At 33.5% G+C, this 18133-nt stretch overlaps 1 protein-coding gene across 1 annotated transcript in view; it reads right to left on the bottom strand.

The window, feature by feature from the left end:
* Positions 1-17565: 17565 nt before the first annotated feature.
* Positions 17566-18133, bottom strand: part of Rsrc1 (arginine/serine-rich coiled-coil 1) — a 301913-nt gene continuing 301345 nt past the window's right edge. The window contains exon 8 of the mRNA XM_013518587.1: positions 17566-17585. Within this exon, the coding sequence (XP_013374041.1) occupies positions 17566-17585 (20 nt within the window). The remainder of the gene's footprint in view (positions 17586-18133) is intronic.

Genomic DNA, 18133 nt, shown 5'->3' with positions numbered 1-18133 from the left:
AGATTATCGCTAAAATCTAGAGATGAGAAATGATTTGGAAACCTTAACATTCTAACAAACTAAAGACTCTAGAAGAATTGGCTAAATTCCTACAGACATATGATCTACCAAAACTAAACAAAGACTTAAAAAAAAATCTAAAAAAACCAACAACAAGCAATGAGATTGAAATAAGAATGAAAAAAATCTCCCAACTAAAAGCTCAAGACCAATGCATTTTTTTGCTGACTTTTAGGAGACCCTTAAAGAATTAACACCAATGTTCCTCAAACATGTTTATGAAACAGAAAGCAAAGGAATGCTTCCAATTCATTCTATAATGCCAGCATTACCCTGATACCAAAATCAGGTAAGGACTCAACAAAAAAGGACTACAGACTAATATCCTTAGTGAACACAGACGTAAAAGTCCTCAATAAGATTCTTACAAACAGGATTACAAAATACATTAAAAAGCATATAACATGATCACTTAGTTTCATCCCAAGAATGCCAGGATGGTTTAATACACATAAATTAATAAGTATAATACATAAATAGCACAGAGGATAAAAACCACACAACCAGCTCCATAGATGCAGATAAAGGTCCAAAATGCCAACAGACCTTAAAGATTAAAATCCTAAAGAAAATAATTATAGAAAGATCTTCCCTTAAACTGATGAAAGGTATATATGATAAACCCATAGCATACTGATGAGGGAAGAATTGAAAGCATTTCTTCTAAAATTAAAAACAAATTATGGGTGTCTAAGACTACTTAAAACTTTATTCAGCAAAATTAGAAAAGAGAAAGAAGCAAAAGGAACACAAATAGGAAAGGGGAAAGTCAAATTATCCCTATTTGCAGATAATATAAGGCTCTAAAATTCCACCAGAATACTCTTAGATCTGATAAATTCAAAGTGGCAGGATATAAAATCAACATACAAAAGCCTGGGGATGTAACTCACTAGTAGAGCACTTGCCTAGCATGTGTAAGCGCTGGGTTTCAATGCTAGTCTCTCTCTCTCTCTTACACACACATACACACACACACACGAACACAATCAATAGCTTTCCTATACATCAATAATGAACATACCAAAAAAGAAATAAGGAAACAATTCCATTCACAATAGCTTTAAATAAAAATACCCTAGGAATCAACATAATCAAGGAAGTGAAAACTTCTATGCAAACTCCTATACAAAAACTCCTATAATGAAAATTATAAAACACTGAAGAAAGAAAGTAAACAAGACATTTCAAAATGAAAGATATCCCTTGTTTATGGATCAGCATAAATACTGTTTTTAAAATGCACATATTACCAAAAGCAATCTACAGATTTAATATGACCCCTACTAAAAAACCAAAAACATTCTTAATATAACTAGAAAAAAAAAATTCATATGGAAACCTAAAAGACCAGCAATAGTCAAAGCAATCCTAAGCAAAAAAAGCAATGCTGGAAGCATCACGATATCTGATTTTAAATTATATTACAAAACCACAGTAACAAAACTACATGTTATTAGCACAAAAAGACATGCAGGTCAATGAAACAGAAGAAGACATAGGAAGAAAGGTTCAGTTTGGGCCGTAGTTTGTAGAGGTTTCAGTCTGTATTCATCTGGCTACAAGGCAGGAAGGCAAGGCAGAGGAGAAATAATCCATGGTAGAGCAGGTAGGAGGTCACAAGACAGCAGCGGTAAGCCTTCCTTTTCCTTTCATCCCATCCAAGCTACAAAACTTTTGCATGGTACCACTCACACCCATGGTGGGGCTTCTCATTACCCACACCCAGAACTATAATAACCAATTAGTGGACTAAGCTAGTACCACACAGCCTTAATCCCAGTTTTACACCCTTAATCCACATTCACACAACCTAGATCCAGCCACCTTTGCAAAGTCCCACTTATGAGCACATAAGGTTTTGTGGGGACATCCAGATACAAGCTATAACAGAACCAAAAACATATGCTGGAGAAAAAGACAGCCTCTGCTGCAGAAACTAGATATCTACACAAGTAAGACTGAAATTAGGTCCCTATTTCTTACCCTACACTAAAAACAAATCAAAATGGATGCCTAGATATAAGATCAGAAACTTTAAAAATACAAAACAATACATAGGGAAAACACCTTAATCCATAGGTATAGGAGTGGACAAAGAATTCCAATACCACAGGAAATAATTGCAAGAATCAACAAATGGGTCTATTATCAAATTAAAGACTGTCTGTGCAATGAACAGGCTAAGAGAGAACCTACAGAATAGGAGAAAAACCTTTGCTACCTACCGTTCTGATAAAGGATTAATATCTAGACTATATGAAGAGCTCAACACACACACGCACACACATACACACACACAGAGTCCAACCAACAAACAAATGAATTGTATAGACACTTCTCAATAGCAAAAGTGCAAACAGTCAATAACTATATGAAAAACTGTTCAACATCTTAGCCATGAAAATAATGCCAATCATAACTACAGTGAGATTCCATTACATCTGAGTCAGAATGGCTATCATCATGAATACAGGACAATGAAAGCTGGTGAGGAAGTGAGGAAAAAGGAACCATTCTACATTATTGTCAGGAATGTAAATTAGTACAATTACCATGGAAATCAGCATGAAGATTCCTCAAAAGACTAAAAACAGGTATGTCATTTGATCCACCTTTAAACTGTGGAGTGCTGCTCAGCTACTCCACTATAGAAGAATCAAATCATGTCGCTTGCAGGAAATGAGAGAGAACGGGAAACCATCATGTTGAGTGATATAAACCAGTTTCAAAGGGTAAGTATTACAAGTTTTACTCAAATGAGCAATCAATCAATCAATGAATCAACAGAAGAGGGATCATAAGAAATTAGAAGATAGATTTTTAAAGATAAGAAAGAGGATTAGGGGAAAGGGAAAGAAAAAGAAAAAGGAGGTAACAGCGACGAAAATGATCAAAATATGTTGTATGTATATACCAATATACCAACATAAACCTCACTCTGTATTACTAAGATACACCAATAAAAATGAAATGATTGTTATCTACTCATACTGAATCTGAACAAATAAGTTTGATTTATATGTATTATTTTCTTTGAAAAGGATCATTCTTTTTCTTAATTTCACACAAAATTATGCTTGAACAAATATATTCTAGAAAATATTTTTCTCATATTTACTGCATTAATCTTCCATTTCTCCTCCATCAGCTAGTAACATGGTTTCAGAAAATAAAGCACACAGGACACCACACAATTCCAGATAATTATATATACTTCCAAGAAAGGTCAGTTCTAGGAAACACAGTCACATAAATATACTTCTAATAGTAGAGAGAAACAAGGCTCATTTTCTATAAAACTTTTCAATAAAATAATTCTTCCTGATGCCCATTTAAAATTGTTAAGAGCAGGATGAAAGTCTGTTAGCCTGCCAGTAAGGTTAATAGTATGTATTGGAAAAGAAAATATCTTTGGACTAAAATATTCTATTTAGAAGCTAAGTTTGACTTCATTATTTATTATATATATTAATTAATGTATAATTTAATGTCTTTAGAATATTTATCTCTGGATAAGTTATAGTAATATATTCTGTGGCCAAAGATAGATTATAACATATGCTGTAGAAGATACACATTTACACAATTATATTGGTTTTGGTCATGTTTCTTTTAATAGAATTAATAAATTGTTATAGGGAACATATTCTGCCATCATTATAGTTATTAATAAGTGTTCAATCATACTAATAAACACATATTAATAAGTGTTCAATCATTCATAATATGAATTTCAAAGGATATATAAACTTTACTTATTTTCATTTCACAAATAATTACTATTTCCAGATATTAATCCTATAATTGCAGAATATTCTGAGTTAAGCTAAGTCATCATTACCTTAAATAAACAGAACCCAATTCATGTACTTACTAACTTGTCTTCCTGATATAAACACTACCCTATATTAGTCTTTAGCTCGTTCTCTCTCTCTCTCTATATATATATGATCTGTTTATTTATATCTATATATTTTATATTTTTCTAAAAATTAAGTATTAGGCAGGTCTAAGGATATAGCCTGGAAGAACACTTGCCTAGCATGTGAGCAACCCTAGGTTCAATTCTTAGTAGTGCAAAAAAAACCAAAAAAAAGCCAAAAAACAAGATAACTTGACAGGTAGTATTTTATCTTATTCAACTTATCATCAGTTTTCTTCTCAACAAGTAACTTTCAAATATAGTTTAAGCTGGTGTTAGCTATAACTATTCTACTCATCATGACTATCTTGTTTACTTTCACTGAGAAGAAAGGTGGTGAAGAAAGTTCCCACACTGTTACTAACTCACCCATCTCCAGCTTCTAATTCCACACACAGGAATCATACATATACTCAGGAACCATTTCAGCAACATAGTTTCCTTCAAAGCACTCTTGCAGTGGTAAAAACTAAAATTAGATATAGGAGTAGATTTCTGAAAGACTATATTAAATGTAAATATTGTAAAATTATAACTCATGACCTTCTTTTAAATTAATAAAAAAGCATAATATAGTTTTTAGATTACCTGTATGTCAGTCTTCCTGCCTTAGTAAGTGCACATATGGATGACATGTTACTTTCATAATCACAAACTGGCCTGACAAAGGTGGACCAGTTGGACACGTGTCAGAATGAACAGGTGGGATAAAGTCACTTTTTTATGTCTGTGTGTGGTAATTACCCCATTCATAGAGTGAAACAGAGACACAAAAAGATGTTCATGGACATTTTTTTAAATAAAAAAGGAAGATGTACTTTATTAAACAATTGTGAACTTTTAAGTGCTTTTCTTTTTGAGAAAAATTTAACAAAATAAATTTTAGTGAAAATTTTAGTCATTATCCTTGGGATTAGATTTTGCTGTTAGGTCAAATTTTTAACTCATTTTGTAGAGGAGTTAGATAATTTACTAAATATTTCATTCTTAATGTTAAGAAATAATATGATGGAAAACTTCACATTTTAATTTGAAGTATCTCAGATGGTGTGAAAGTAAAAATGGGTAGAATCTTACAGAGAATTAGGTATAGCAGAATTAATGCTTCAGAATACACAGAACCTGCTAGGTTCTTGTTAAAGTGCTTTATATAAAATAACACTAATGAGTTGATATTTTCAATAGCCTCATTATAAAAATATGCCTTTTTTTTCTTGTGAATTTAGGTCTAATTTAGAAAGATCCAAATCATTTAGTCCAGAACTACATATGTTGTGCTCTTTGCTTCTATGTTAAGTATACTAGTTATACCTTCCTCAATTAAATATAAATTCCATGACAGGAAAATAGAATTATATTTTTCATTTCTGTATCTCTAAAGGTATGTATTATGACAGCAATGCAAAACTGTGCTAAAATTTTATAAAAAAATGGCAACAAACAGTATTTCATTAAACATGTAAGACAGTCTCAAACTATTGTATCAAAACTATATTCTTAAATGATAGGTGTTTATACTTATTTTTTAATAAGTGGGAAAACAGGGTTCCAAGGGACCAGCTAAAGTCATACAGAATGAGAACACACTAGCCACCATTTGAATCTACATACTGTTATTTGTTTTCATGTTTATTTTCTGTCTCACTGATCTAGAATGTAAGTTCTTCAAGCGCTGGGGTCTTGAACTTCTTTTTTGGGGATTTATTCATAGAGCACTGCCCAGCATGCAGTGAATGGTAGGTTAACTATTTTTAATTGATAAAAGGTACTAAAGGAATGAATGAAAGGATAATCATACTGTTCTATGCTGCAATTCTTAGTACTAACAGTTTACATTTATGTAGTACTATGTAGTTATGAAATGCTTTTTAAATACTATGTGCCATGTTCATAGCAGTGCAATTTGTAATTGCTAAATTGTGGAAGCAATCCAAATGTCCATCCACTGAGGATTGGATAAAAAAATTGTGGTATTTTTATATTGTATGTCTCTATTTGTTTTCCTGAGAAACCACTTTGAAGATATCAATATATAATAAAACAAGAATTGTTAATTTCCTACCACTTTGTAACTATATTGTTTGTATTGTTCTTTTGCTATTTTGTAAATGGTTGTCTGTTAATGTTCTCCTTTTATTTTTAAAAATTTTTTAAAAAGGAATATTACTCAGCTATAAAGAAAAATAAACTCGAGGCTTTTACAGGTAGATGGTCACAACTAAAGACCATATTCATAAGTGAAATAAGTCAGGCCTGGATGTGTAAGCACCATATTGTCTCACTAGTGTAAGACCTGAAAGAGTGAATAAAAACTAGGAGCTATGAAAGACATTGTGAAATGAAAGGAAAATGCTCAAAAGCAAAGGGCAACTGAGGTGTGGGAAAAGAGAAGAGAAAAAAGGGAAAATTATGTAAGTATGTATATACAGGACAGCTAACATAGTTGAACTACTGTCTTCTCTTGCTTTGCTGAAAGAAACAGTTAATGATTACTGGACTGATCAATATTACATGTCTCTTTCTTTGTTCTCCAGAGAAACCACTTTGAAGATATCAATACGTAATACAACAAGCTTTGTTAATTTCCTACCACTTTGTAACTCTGTATTGTTTGTATTATTCTTTTGCTATTTTGTAAATGGTTATCTGTTAATGTTTTCCTTCTTTTATTTTTAAAATAAATTAAAAAAAATAAATCTATGTGCCATTTCATATTATAATGATTGCAAGCAAATTTTATTATCTTCCTCCAATACAGAGTCACAGGTGAAGTGATTTGTTCAAACCTAACACAGGGAAAGAGCAGAGCTGGGACTCCATCTCATTCTCTTACTTCAGTCACAGGAAAGCTGTTTTCAGTGGAGCACAACTGACTTCCTAGAGTGACTTGTCTATGATTACACCCTGGTGGGCAACCCATATTCCTCATATGCTGGCTTCCTAATGTTTTATTTACATGGAAAATATCTGGTTCAATAGAAAGCCTCTAGCTTTAATTTGGTCTTGAAATTTGCTTGTAGAGAACAGAGAATATTTAAATTGGTAAGGAAAATGCATGTTGTTGGCTACTCTAGTGGTCTACTAATAGTTAAATAGATATCAGTGTATTTGCATTTCATGTGAAAGAATATCTTATTGAAAATAAGTAAAATGTGTTTTAAACTGCCTTCCAAATCCATTAAAAACACAACCATACATTTATGAAGCAAAAACATTACCACTGAGCTGTTAGAAAAATAAAAATTCCTTTCTTTGTTAAAAAATTTTACAGTATAAACTAGCACACATTTAACTGAAAGAATCAAAACTGAAGAATAGTCGATGCTATGTAATATGACAGATGAAATGATATACAAGAGGAAAGTTAAAAATATTTAGCAATCAAGTTCTTGCAGACATGGAATCAAGGAGACTATAAAGGACAAATCACTGCTGAGGGAAATAAGACAGATGGCTGAGATGAATGAATGAATGTTCTTGAGTGATTTTTGACTAAATAAGAACTTGAGGAAAATATGTCATAAGGCAATCATTTAAGCTAAGCAGATTAATTTTCTTCTTAAAGAAAATAGCACTCTAACATCAGAGCTAATGTATTAGAAGACTATACAGACATTTAAAAACATTACATTATAAAAGACATAGAACTATCATTATCTGATAACACAGGAAACATAAATTTCATAAAGGGATATTTCAAATCTTGTAATGGAACCACTGGATAAAATAAGTTAAAATGGTAGGCACTCTCAAGTGTTTAATTCTAAGAAGAAAATCTGGCTTTGGCAAATGGGAAGGAGACCAAGAATAGAAGGACAGGGAAGGAGGGAGGGGCAGTAGATGAAAACAAGAATTAAGATGTATTATGTACATGTACCAACTCCCCAAATAAATGTAATCATTATGTACTGCAAACATGTACTCATAAAGAAGGAAATAATACTATATATTACACTCAGCAGCCAACATAGAGAGCACAATCTTTGTATTTCTAATTTTGTGTCAACAGGCCAACAGAATACACAGTAAATGCTTAAATGATACCCATTTACCCATTAACTTTTCCCAGTTCACTTTACTCCAACCTTTCGTAAATAATCTCTAGAAGGAACGAAGGACATGTCTTTGGGTGTTAGATGATGAATCACACTGGAGGGAAAGAGGATTATGACAGTTTTCTCTCTCAGAAGAAGTAAAACTAAGGAGCTATGTGTGCTTTAGCTAGGAGGCACAAAGCACTAAAATCTCAGAACAAGAGACTTGACAAACTAGATACTTAGGTCTGCCTCTGGTCTAGGCTCTGAAAACTGCATGTGTATGTTTTATATGGGCAAGTCAGTCTAAGGAAGAAAAGCAGATAGACATTATGGGAAAAAGACATAGGCACCATGACAAAATGTGCTTCTCCCTGAAACACCCTTCCTCTTATGTGTCCCAGAAACCCAAGCAAGACAACTCAGTAAGATACACAGGCAACTGAGGCCAGGAATGCCTTACAGTACACAAATGCTGAGGAACTATGGAGCAGGGTCCAGAGAGGCAAAGGATAGAGGAAGAAAGAATTCAATCACATTTTAAAAACCAGATTGTACCTATAACATGTGTGATTTATGCAGGCTACTTAATGCAGAAGGGTACTGAAATCAGACCGCCTGCATTTGGCCCCAGGCTTCACTATTTATTGCCTCTAGAGCAAGAAAAACAGCACTGTGCCTTAGCTTCCCATCCATCCTATAGTCAGGTATAATAACAGCACAGACTTCATGGAATTTATGGGGATTTAGGAGAGTTAAAATACATAAATCACTTGGCATTTCCTTTTCCTCTCAGTTCCTAGCATTCTTTATCTGGCCTTCACCAAAGATTTAGAAAAAAAAAAAAAATGCAAAGGGGAGGGAGGGGAAGGAGGGGAGAAGAGAGGAGGAAAGAGGTAGAAGGAAGCTGAGAGGGAGGGATGCAGGGAGGAAAGACAGAGCTAGAGGGAGAAAGAGAGGAAGGGAAGGTGCAGAGGAAAGGAGGAAGCGAAGGAAAGGGAGGAAGGGAAAAATGAAGAAAGGAATAAATGAAAGGTAATCTATTTCACTTTTTGTCAATCAAGTGTGGCAAAATATCTGATGAATTTTAACATAAACAATTAGTCTTGAGGACTTATCTAAGTCTTCATTTGAACTGCCTCATATTATGTTTATATTTTCACTGTCCACCATTTCCATAAATAATTTAGAATGGGCTGCTTAACTCTTTTTGAAAACAAAAATATTTCAAGTTAAAAAAACCTAACAGATGGATAGAGCTATTCTGAATAAACACAAGGGGAATTCAAAAGCTACTAATACAACAAATAAGAAATTCATATTAGAGTGAAGTTAAATGCAAAGGAAGACTATTATGATCACAATGGATTTAAAACATAACTAGCACCCTTAAATGGCTACTCAGTTAAATATAAAAATAACATTCAGAAAACTTAAGCAGTTACGCTAAAGCATTCAATAGAAAAAGAAATCAAAGTAAGGACAGAAGCTGAAATGATTTTAATTATTTATTTTAATAGTATAGTTAGAGTATTTCCAAAAAAACTGAGAAATTAGAAAATCAAAGTTAAACACTTATTTGGTCAGATCGCTATTGCCACTGCGACCCAGGTGAACAGCTTGGAGGGTGGCCTCTCCCATTACCATCAAGGTAGCTGTGATCTGGGTGAACCATGCTGGAAGGCCCAGAGACCAGGGGGAATGCTCGGGACACAATAGGGTTCCAACTAGGGCACATAGGATGGGTAGGTACGACTAGTGGCATGAAAAGTCTGAAGCAACAATATGAGCCAATAGGTAGTGAGTTAGGTGAACGGGTGCTGTGCTTGGGGACAAAGACATGTGGAATATAAGCAGGTAGATGGGGCTGCCCCTGTTCTTTTCTTTTCTTTTGTTTTTTCTTCTTTTCTTTTTTTCTCTTTTCTAAATGGCTGGGGAGAACTCCAGCCACAGAAAACTAATCCCATCCTTCAAACCCACTGACCAAGTTCAGGTAATCCCTTATTTACTCCCTCATTCTTTCTCTTCTATCCTCTTCTCTAGTTTCCCAAAGTTTGTGTGATAATCTTTTGTCTTCCACCTTGCTTCTACTTTCTTTTCAATTATCTTTGTTTTGTCAATATCCTTCTTAAATCTCCCCACCACAGGGTAAAACTACTATATGAAGGGGATACACTTTGAATACAAACTCTCAATTTACAATGGGTTCTGTTATATAACGGTAGATTTTGCTTCTATTCTATAAGGTACAAAATTAACAGCTACCAGAGTTTGTCAGTTTCTAGGCTATGATTATTGCTAATTATACTACTTTAGCCAGGATGTCATCACTTGTTAATCACTTGTTCTTCCTTCCGTAACAGTACTGGGAAACACTGGGGTAATAATCTCAGTACAGCCCAGCACCAAAGAACTGACCAAACAGATACCAAAATTTCACTCTTATCTAACTAGGAAGGTAGTATCTTAGAACAGACAAAAACCAAGAACCTCCTACACACAGAAGACATCCCTGAGGAACAGATTTTTCCTAGAGGGGATTTGATGCTAGTGATGTAGCTATCTACTACAAAAACAAGGGTCAACACAGAAAACAAAATAAAATTTTTTGAAGTAGAAAATGACAAGACACAGAAGCAAGATGCAATCTCAGACCTCCAGCCTACCCAGAACAAGTGCAGGAGATAAGAAGATAGCAGAAAATGGAGACACACACCCAAAATTTCTAAAATAATAGGAACTGAAGTAAAAAACCAAATCCATGAGGCTGTAGAAGAAATCGGATCAGAAATAATCTCTCAGGTAAACAAAGAAATGTCATCATTCATAAAGGAATTGTTCAGTAAATTTAGAGTACAGATAGATAAAAAAAAACAGATCACAGGAAAAGGAGGGAAACTGTGTACAATCAACATAGGACAGAAATAGAATGCATGAAACAGATTCAAACAGATATCCAGGAAATCAGAAATTCCACTGAAAGCTGGCAAAAATGTTGAGCAAAACTGAAGATAGATTTTCAGACCTTGAGGAAAGGATCAGAGCTAGGGATCATGAAAGGAAAGATTTCTTAAAAATACCAAAGGATCAAGAAATAACAATTCAACAGCTGTAGGACAACACCAAAGAAAAACAACATAAGACTGATAGGTGTCAATGAAAAAGTGGAAGTCAAACAAATGACCTATAAAGACTACTTGCAGAATAACAGAAAATTTCCCAAACATGAAAACAGAATCTGACATACAGTGAGGCATACAGAATTTCAATTAGCCTCAATTCACCAATCAAAAGAAACAGATTGGTAGAATGGATCAAGAAACAAGATTCAACAATATGCTATCTACAAGAAACATTTAACTCACAAAGACACTGACAGATTGAAAGGCAAAGGATGGAAAACAATATTCCATGTGACAGGAATCCAGAAAAAAGCAGGGGTAGCTATTCTGTATTCAGACAATGTGAACTTCAAACCAAGAATAATCAAAAGGGATAAAGAAGGTCATTACATACTTCTTAGGGGAAAATTTCAAGAGGAAGAGACAACAATCATAAATATGTATGTATCAAATATGGGAGCACCCAACTATATAAGACAAATATTGAAAGACATGAAAATTAAATAACCAATAACACAACTGTAATGGGGGACCTTAATACCCCATTGTCACAAAGAGATAGACCAACTAGACAAAAAATCAGCAAAGAAATGTCAGAACTGAACCAAACCTGTGAACAAATGGACTTAGTAGATGTTTAGAGAGTGTTCCACCCAACATCATAGGAATATACATTCTTCTCAGCTGCACATGGGATGTTCTCTAAAATAGATCATATACTAGCCAACAGAACATTCTTAAGTAAATGCAAGAGAACTGACGTTATCCCATGCATACTATCTAACCATAGTGCAATGAAATTAGAAATTAATTGCAAACGACACTGCAAAAACTCCATAAATACATGGAGATTATATAACATCTTCCTGAACAACCAATGGGTCACAGATGAAATTAAAGAAGCAATTAAACAATATCCACAATTAAACAAAAATGCAGATACAACATACCAGAACCTGTGGGATACAATGAAAGCAGTCCTAAGAGGGAAATTTATAGTGGTGAATTCTCACATCAGGAAAACAGAATAAGCACAAATAAACACCCTAATGTTGCACTTCAAGCTTCTAGAAAAGGAAAAGCAGGACAAGCCCAAAGCCCATACAAGGGAGGCAATTATAAAAATCAGAGAAGAAATTAACACAGTTGAGACTAAAAAAATAATACAGAGAATTAATGAATCAAAGAATTAGTTCTTTGAAAGAATAAATAAAATTGATAAATCCTTCACCAACCTTATCAAAAAAAAAGGAAAGAAAAGACTCAAATTCATGCATTGAGGAATGAAAAGGGTGAAATCACTTCAGATCCTATGGAAATTCAAAAAATCATCAATACCTACCTTGAAAATCTTTACTCTCATAGGATGGAAAACACAGAAGAAATGGGCAGACTCCTAGATACATATGAATTAACAAAGTTGAATCAAGAAGATATACAAATTGTGAATAATCCAATTATCAGTTAATGAGATTGACAATATAGTTAAAAACTTACCAACAAAGAAAAGCCTCAGTCCTGATGGAATCAATTCTGAATTCAACAAGAAATTTAGAAAAGATTTAATGCAAACACTCTTCAAACTCTTAATGAAATTGAATTGGAAGCAGTACTCCCTATCTCATTCCTGGAGGCAAGTATTACCCTAATACCAAAAGCAGAGAGACTCACCCAAAAAAGAGAACTGCAGGCCAATCTCCCTAATGAACTTAGATGCAAAAATCCTCAATAAGATATGAGCAAACAGAATGCAGCATATCGTGAAGAAGATCACACACTATTATCCTAGGAATGCAGGGATGGTTCCACATACACAAGATCAACAGAGCCGAAGACAAAAATCACACGATCATCTCAACAGATGCAGAAAAAGCTTTTGATAAAGTCTAACACTTACTCATGATAAAAACTCTACAGAAAATTGGAATAGATGGTCTTTATCTGAACCTCATAAAATCCATCTATGAAAAACCAACAGCCAACATCATACTAACAGGACAAAAACTGAAAGGTTTTACTCTAAAATCAGCAACAAGACAAGGATGTCCACTATCACCACTCCTATTCAACACAGTTCTGGAAACATTAGCCAGAGAAATTAGACATGAGAGAGAAACAAAAGGAATATGATTAGGAATGGAAGAAGTTAAATTATCATTACTCGCAGATGATATAATACTCTACATAGAAGACAACAAAAACTCCACCCAAAGACGTCTAGATTAAAATAACCAAATTCAGTAGCATAGGTGAAGACAACGTCAATACACAAAAATTCCTGTACAGAAACAACAAACTCACTGAGAAACCACACTCTTCACGATAGTATTCAAAAAAGTAAAATACATAGGAATCAATCTAACAAAGGAAGTAAAAGACCTCTACACTGAAAACCATAATACTCTGAAAAAGGAGATATCAGAAAATGGAAAGATATCCCTTGTTCATGGACAGGAATAACCAATGTAGTGAAAACTGCCATACTCCCGAAAATGTTATGCAGATATAATGCAATCCCAATCAATGCTACACCATTAGCATACCTCACAGAATGAGAGAAAACCTTCCTAAAATTCATTGGAACCAGAAGAGACCTAGTATAGCAAAAGCAATTCTGGGCAACAAAGGCAAGGTAGGAGGCATTACAATCTCTCACTTGAAATTATGCTACAAAGCTACTGTGACAAAATCAGCATGGTACTGGCAAAATATAGACTGAAGGATCAATGGAACAGATAAGTAGATGCATATACAAGTACAAACACACTCTGTCACTTTATCTTTGAGAAAGTGGCCAAATATGTTCACTGGAAGAAAGACAGCCTCTTTAATAAATGGTGCTGGAAAAACTGGCTTTCTATAAGAAAAAAGACTGAAACTAGACCCATGTCTATCTCCACGCACTAAACTAAATCAAAATGGATCAAAGCTCTAAATATTAAAACAGAAATACTGAATCTACTGACAGTAAAATTAGGTAGAAGTCTTGAAGACACAGGCATAGGCAGGGGATTCATGAACAAAACCCAAACTGCATGAGAAATATTTCAAAGGATCAACAACTGGGACCTCATCTTTTTAAAAAGCTTTTACACACCAAAAGAAATCACCAATAGAGTAAAAAGACAAATCACAGAGTGGCAAAGAATTTTAGCCAATTGTCCCTCAGAGAAGGGACTCCTATCTAGAACATATAAAGAAGTGAAAAAATTCAGACCTTCCAAATTCAAAGACACAATCCAAAAGTGGGCATTTCAGATGCATATGCACTTCTCAGATGGGGAAATACAAACGGCAAATAAATACATGAAAAAATATTTAACATCATTGGTCATTAGAGAGATACAAATTAAAACACCGAGTTTCCATCTCCCTCCAGAATGAATGGGTATTTTCAAGATATCAACCGATAACAAATGCTAGTGGGACTGTGGGCATAATGTAATCTTTCTCCACTGTCAATGTGAGTGCAGACTAATGCACCCACTGTGGAAATCAGTGTGGAGATTCCTCAAAAAAGCTAGGATTAGAGGTCCCATTTGACCCAGCTATTCCTCTTCTGGGTATCTTCTCAGAAGATTTAAAAACATTACAGCACAGCAATATATGTGCACCAATGTTTATAACAGCATAATTTGTAACAGCTGAATCCTAGAAATAACCTAAATGCCCATCAACTGAGGAATGGACAAAAAAGATGTGGAATTTTTATACATTGGACTACTACTCAGCTATAAAGAAGCATATTCTTGAGATTTTTACAGGTAAATGGGTGCAACTTTAGACCATACTAATTACTGAAACAGGTATAGTCTAAGGTTGGAACAGATGGTTACCTCAACCTGATAAAAGCCATGTATGAAAAACCAACAGCCAGCATCACAGTAAGCAGACAAAAACTGAAAGCTTTCACTTTAAAATCAGGAATAAGACAAGGATGTCCACCATCAACACTCCTACTCAACACAGTGCTGGAAACATTAGCCAGAGCAATTAGACAAGAGAGAGACACAAAAGGAATAAGGTCAGGAATGGAACGTGAGTCTGCCAAATAACTCACATGTGTCAACGTCTCATTTCTCTGCAGTATGAGAAGCTCAAAGAGTAAATAAAGTCGAAATGTACAATAGATATTGTGAAATGGAAAGAAATTGTTAAAAAAGTAAAAGGAAGTAGGGAGGAGAAAATAAGGAAGGGAAAAGAGAGAAAACAATGCAAGTCAGTTGTACTATTAGTGTCTCAGCTCACAGAAAAGAAAGGTTTTCGCTTATATTGATTGGAGAATATTTTACGCCAGTATCTTTTACTCTGAGTAACTACTTTAAATATAATAATATGCAATGTATTAACTATTGTTATTCTATCATCTTGTTATAAATTTTGTTTTACCTTTTTTCTACAAATTAAAAAAATATTTATTTGGTCAAAGAATAAGAACACAGAATGGAAAGATCTAGTATTATTCATTTTTCCTAAAATTCAAAAAAGTACGTACTTTTAAAGAGAAATACTCTAAATCTATACTTTAAATATTTAATTAACTTTTACTAGAAGACGTATCTTTTGTATTACTCAAAGTGAAGAATTAGTAAATGGGTCAAGAAAAAAGGCCCCCTAGCCATTTACTTGTTGATACTTAAGTAAGTGGAAAATCAACTGAGCTACAAATAAGGACCATGGAAACTATCCAGGTCCCTGAATAAAGGATAGAAGGCAAAGCTATCACCCTGGACAAGTTTTGGTATGTAACCTCTTATCTTGGATACAATACTTGCAAACATAATTATAATATTGATTTAAGAATAGTCAAAGGAAAAGATTATGAATTGAATAAATTTGCAAAGGAAAGATTTTGCTATGCTAAAACTATAGTTCTTTTTGAAATAACAGAGTGGATAAAGGGAGGTAGACAGACAATTATCTACACTTTACTAATGCTTTCAACTCTGTGCTATGTACCAATATGCTGAGAATAAGGGATGAATTGCATAAATGATGTGACAGAGTAAATTACTAGTGGCTTAAAGGTTGGAAATAAATGATCATTATTATTTCTGACACAGTACAGTATGTAGAAATACATATACTGATGCATTTTAAGTTTCAATTTGCAGCTAGACTAATTATGTGACATAACACAAGTGTAGCTCATACATTGATGACTTTCAAAGAAATGTTAATTTGGTAGCATTCAAGTACTTAGACAATCTGTGAGAAAAATTTTAGGGGGCAAAGAACAGCAATAACAAATAATCAAGTGAATGTTTTATCGACCAAAAATAAGCAAAAGATACCTCATGAACGAAAAATGTACCTTTTTTCATCTTTTGCACAGTGTCATATAGCTTATGTAACCAACAGAATGTTTCTTCTACATTTGTGCTAATGGTTTTCTCATTTTTTGACGCACTGAAAATTCAACAGACTCAGAGAAAGATAAATCCATGTTAGCACACATTGATTATATTTTTATATTTCTTTGTTTCATTTTGCATGGTTGCAATTCATGAGAATAATCACTTAAAGGGAAAGGTTTTGTCTTAGAAAAGGGACATAAAAAAGTTGGCTTAGACTTTCAACTAGGTTATTTAGAATTCACTATTAGCTGAAGATAAGCCACTTAAGCATATATTTAAGACTGAAGAGAAACTAGTCATTCATTTGTTCATTCATCCATGTAATAATTTAAGAAATACATGTGCGAAGACATTATAAATACTAGTTCATGTTATGTTTTTCATAACAATAAGATACTTAGCAATTTAAAATTCTGTGGCTATTATCAGTGTGATTCTTCTTCAATTAATTAGGACTCTAAAATCTGAATTAATAGGATTAGACTAGCAACTGCTGCAATGTATTTTCATGGCTGATAGTAAGTCCTACTCTTGCAATTTTTTAGTACTACAATGTTTCATAAGGGTCCTTCTGCTATTAATTAGTAACTTTGATCAGAATGCTACACAACATAGCAGCACTTAAATTTCTTTATATTGTCTTGTGTCTAGTATCATACCTACTTGTATTGAGGCCATATCCTATGTATAACTGAAATATGATAGATTGCTTCCACCAACAATGCCAAGATGTACATTTTATTAAAGTCAAAAGAAGATAATATTACCGAAGATTCTTGCCACTGAAATTTGTTTTCTCAGTATACCATGAATTTAGTTGATCCTGGATAAGATCATAAAGTCAGGATTTCTTGGAGGTCAAATAAAGTAAGAAGAGTATACATTCATATATATAAATCCATGCACATTTACTGTGAATACACTTATTTGTATGGTTCAGTCCCCTAAATCTACAGTTTTTTCCTCTTTCCCCCCTTGGGCTGGCGTTAGGAACTTGGACTTAGTGGGATACTGCTTCTAGGACTCTAAACAATCATGCCTAAATAGTTTAGATTCTACTTTGGATTCTAGTCAGAGGCTGAGCTGTCTAGTGAAAGATTTAAATGTATTAAAGTAAAAATTTCAATTTTCAGGTTAGACAACAGCAGTCAAAGCCAAAAATCTGGCACATATTATCAGCTTTTCACTTTTCAAAATCTTTGTAAGAATAAATAACTGGATCTTGCACTCAATTTATAATTATATACATATAGCCTCTGTGAAGAAAAAGTACAAAATTTCACTTATATAAATCATATACAGCAAACTAAAGGGGAGATATAAATCTGTTAGAGGAATTTAAAATGTGTTAGATTTGTTTGCATAATATTTAGGGGTGACCAAGCTGTTTTTAAAAAGAAAAAATAGTTGATCCATAACATTAAGGCACAAATTTTCTAATTTGAATAATGACTATTTATGACTTTTCAGTTTTTATTGTTCTCTGTTAAAAGCTTTTTTAAAAGGTTTTGTTGGCAAGAGGACTTTACTACTGCTAAAATATTTTTAAATGTATGAATAAATTCAATCAATTTCTATAACTAATTGTGATAATTTATCAGCTATCAAGACAAAAGTCAGAAGGAAACAAATCAA

The sequence above is a fragment of the Chinchilla lanigera genome, unplaced genomic scaffold (genome assembly GCF_000276665.1).
Source record: "Chinchilla lanigera isolate Chin_1 unplaced genomic scaffold, ChiLan1.0 scaffold00047, whole genome shotgun sequence".
Lineage (NCBI taxonomy): Eukaryota > Metazoa > Chordata > Mammalia > Rodentia > Chinchillidae > Chinchilla > Chinchilla lanigera.
The sequence above is the reverse complement of the archived record's forward strand: the minus strand, read 5'-3'. Positions and strand labels throughout refer to the sequence as shown.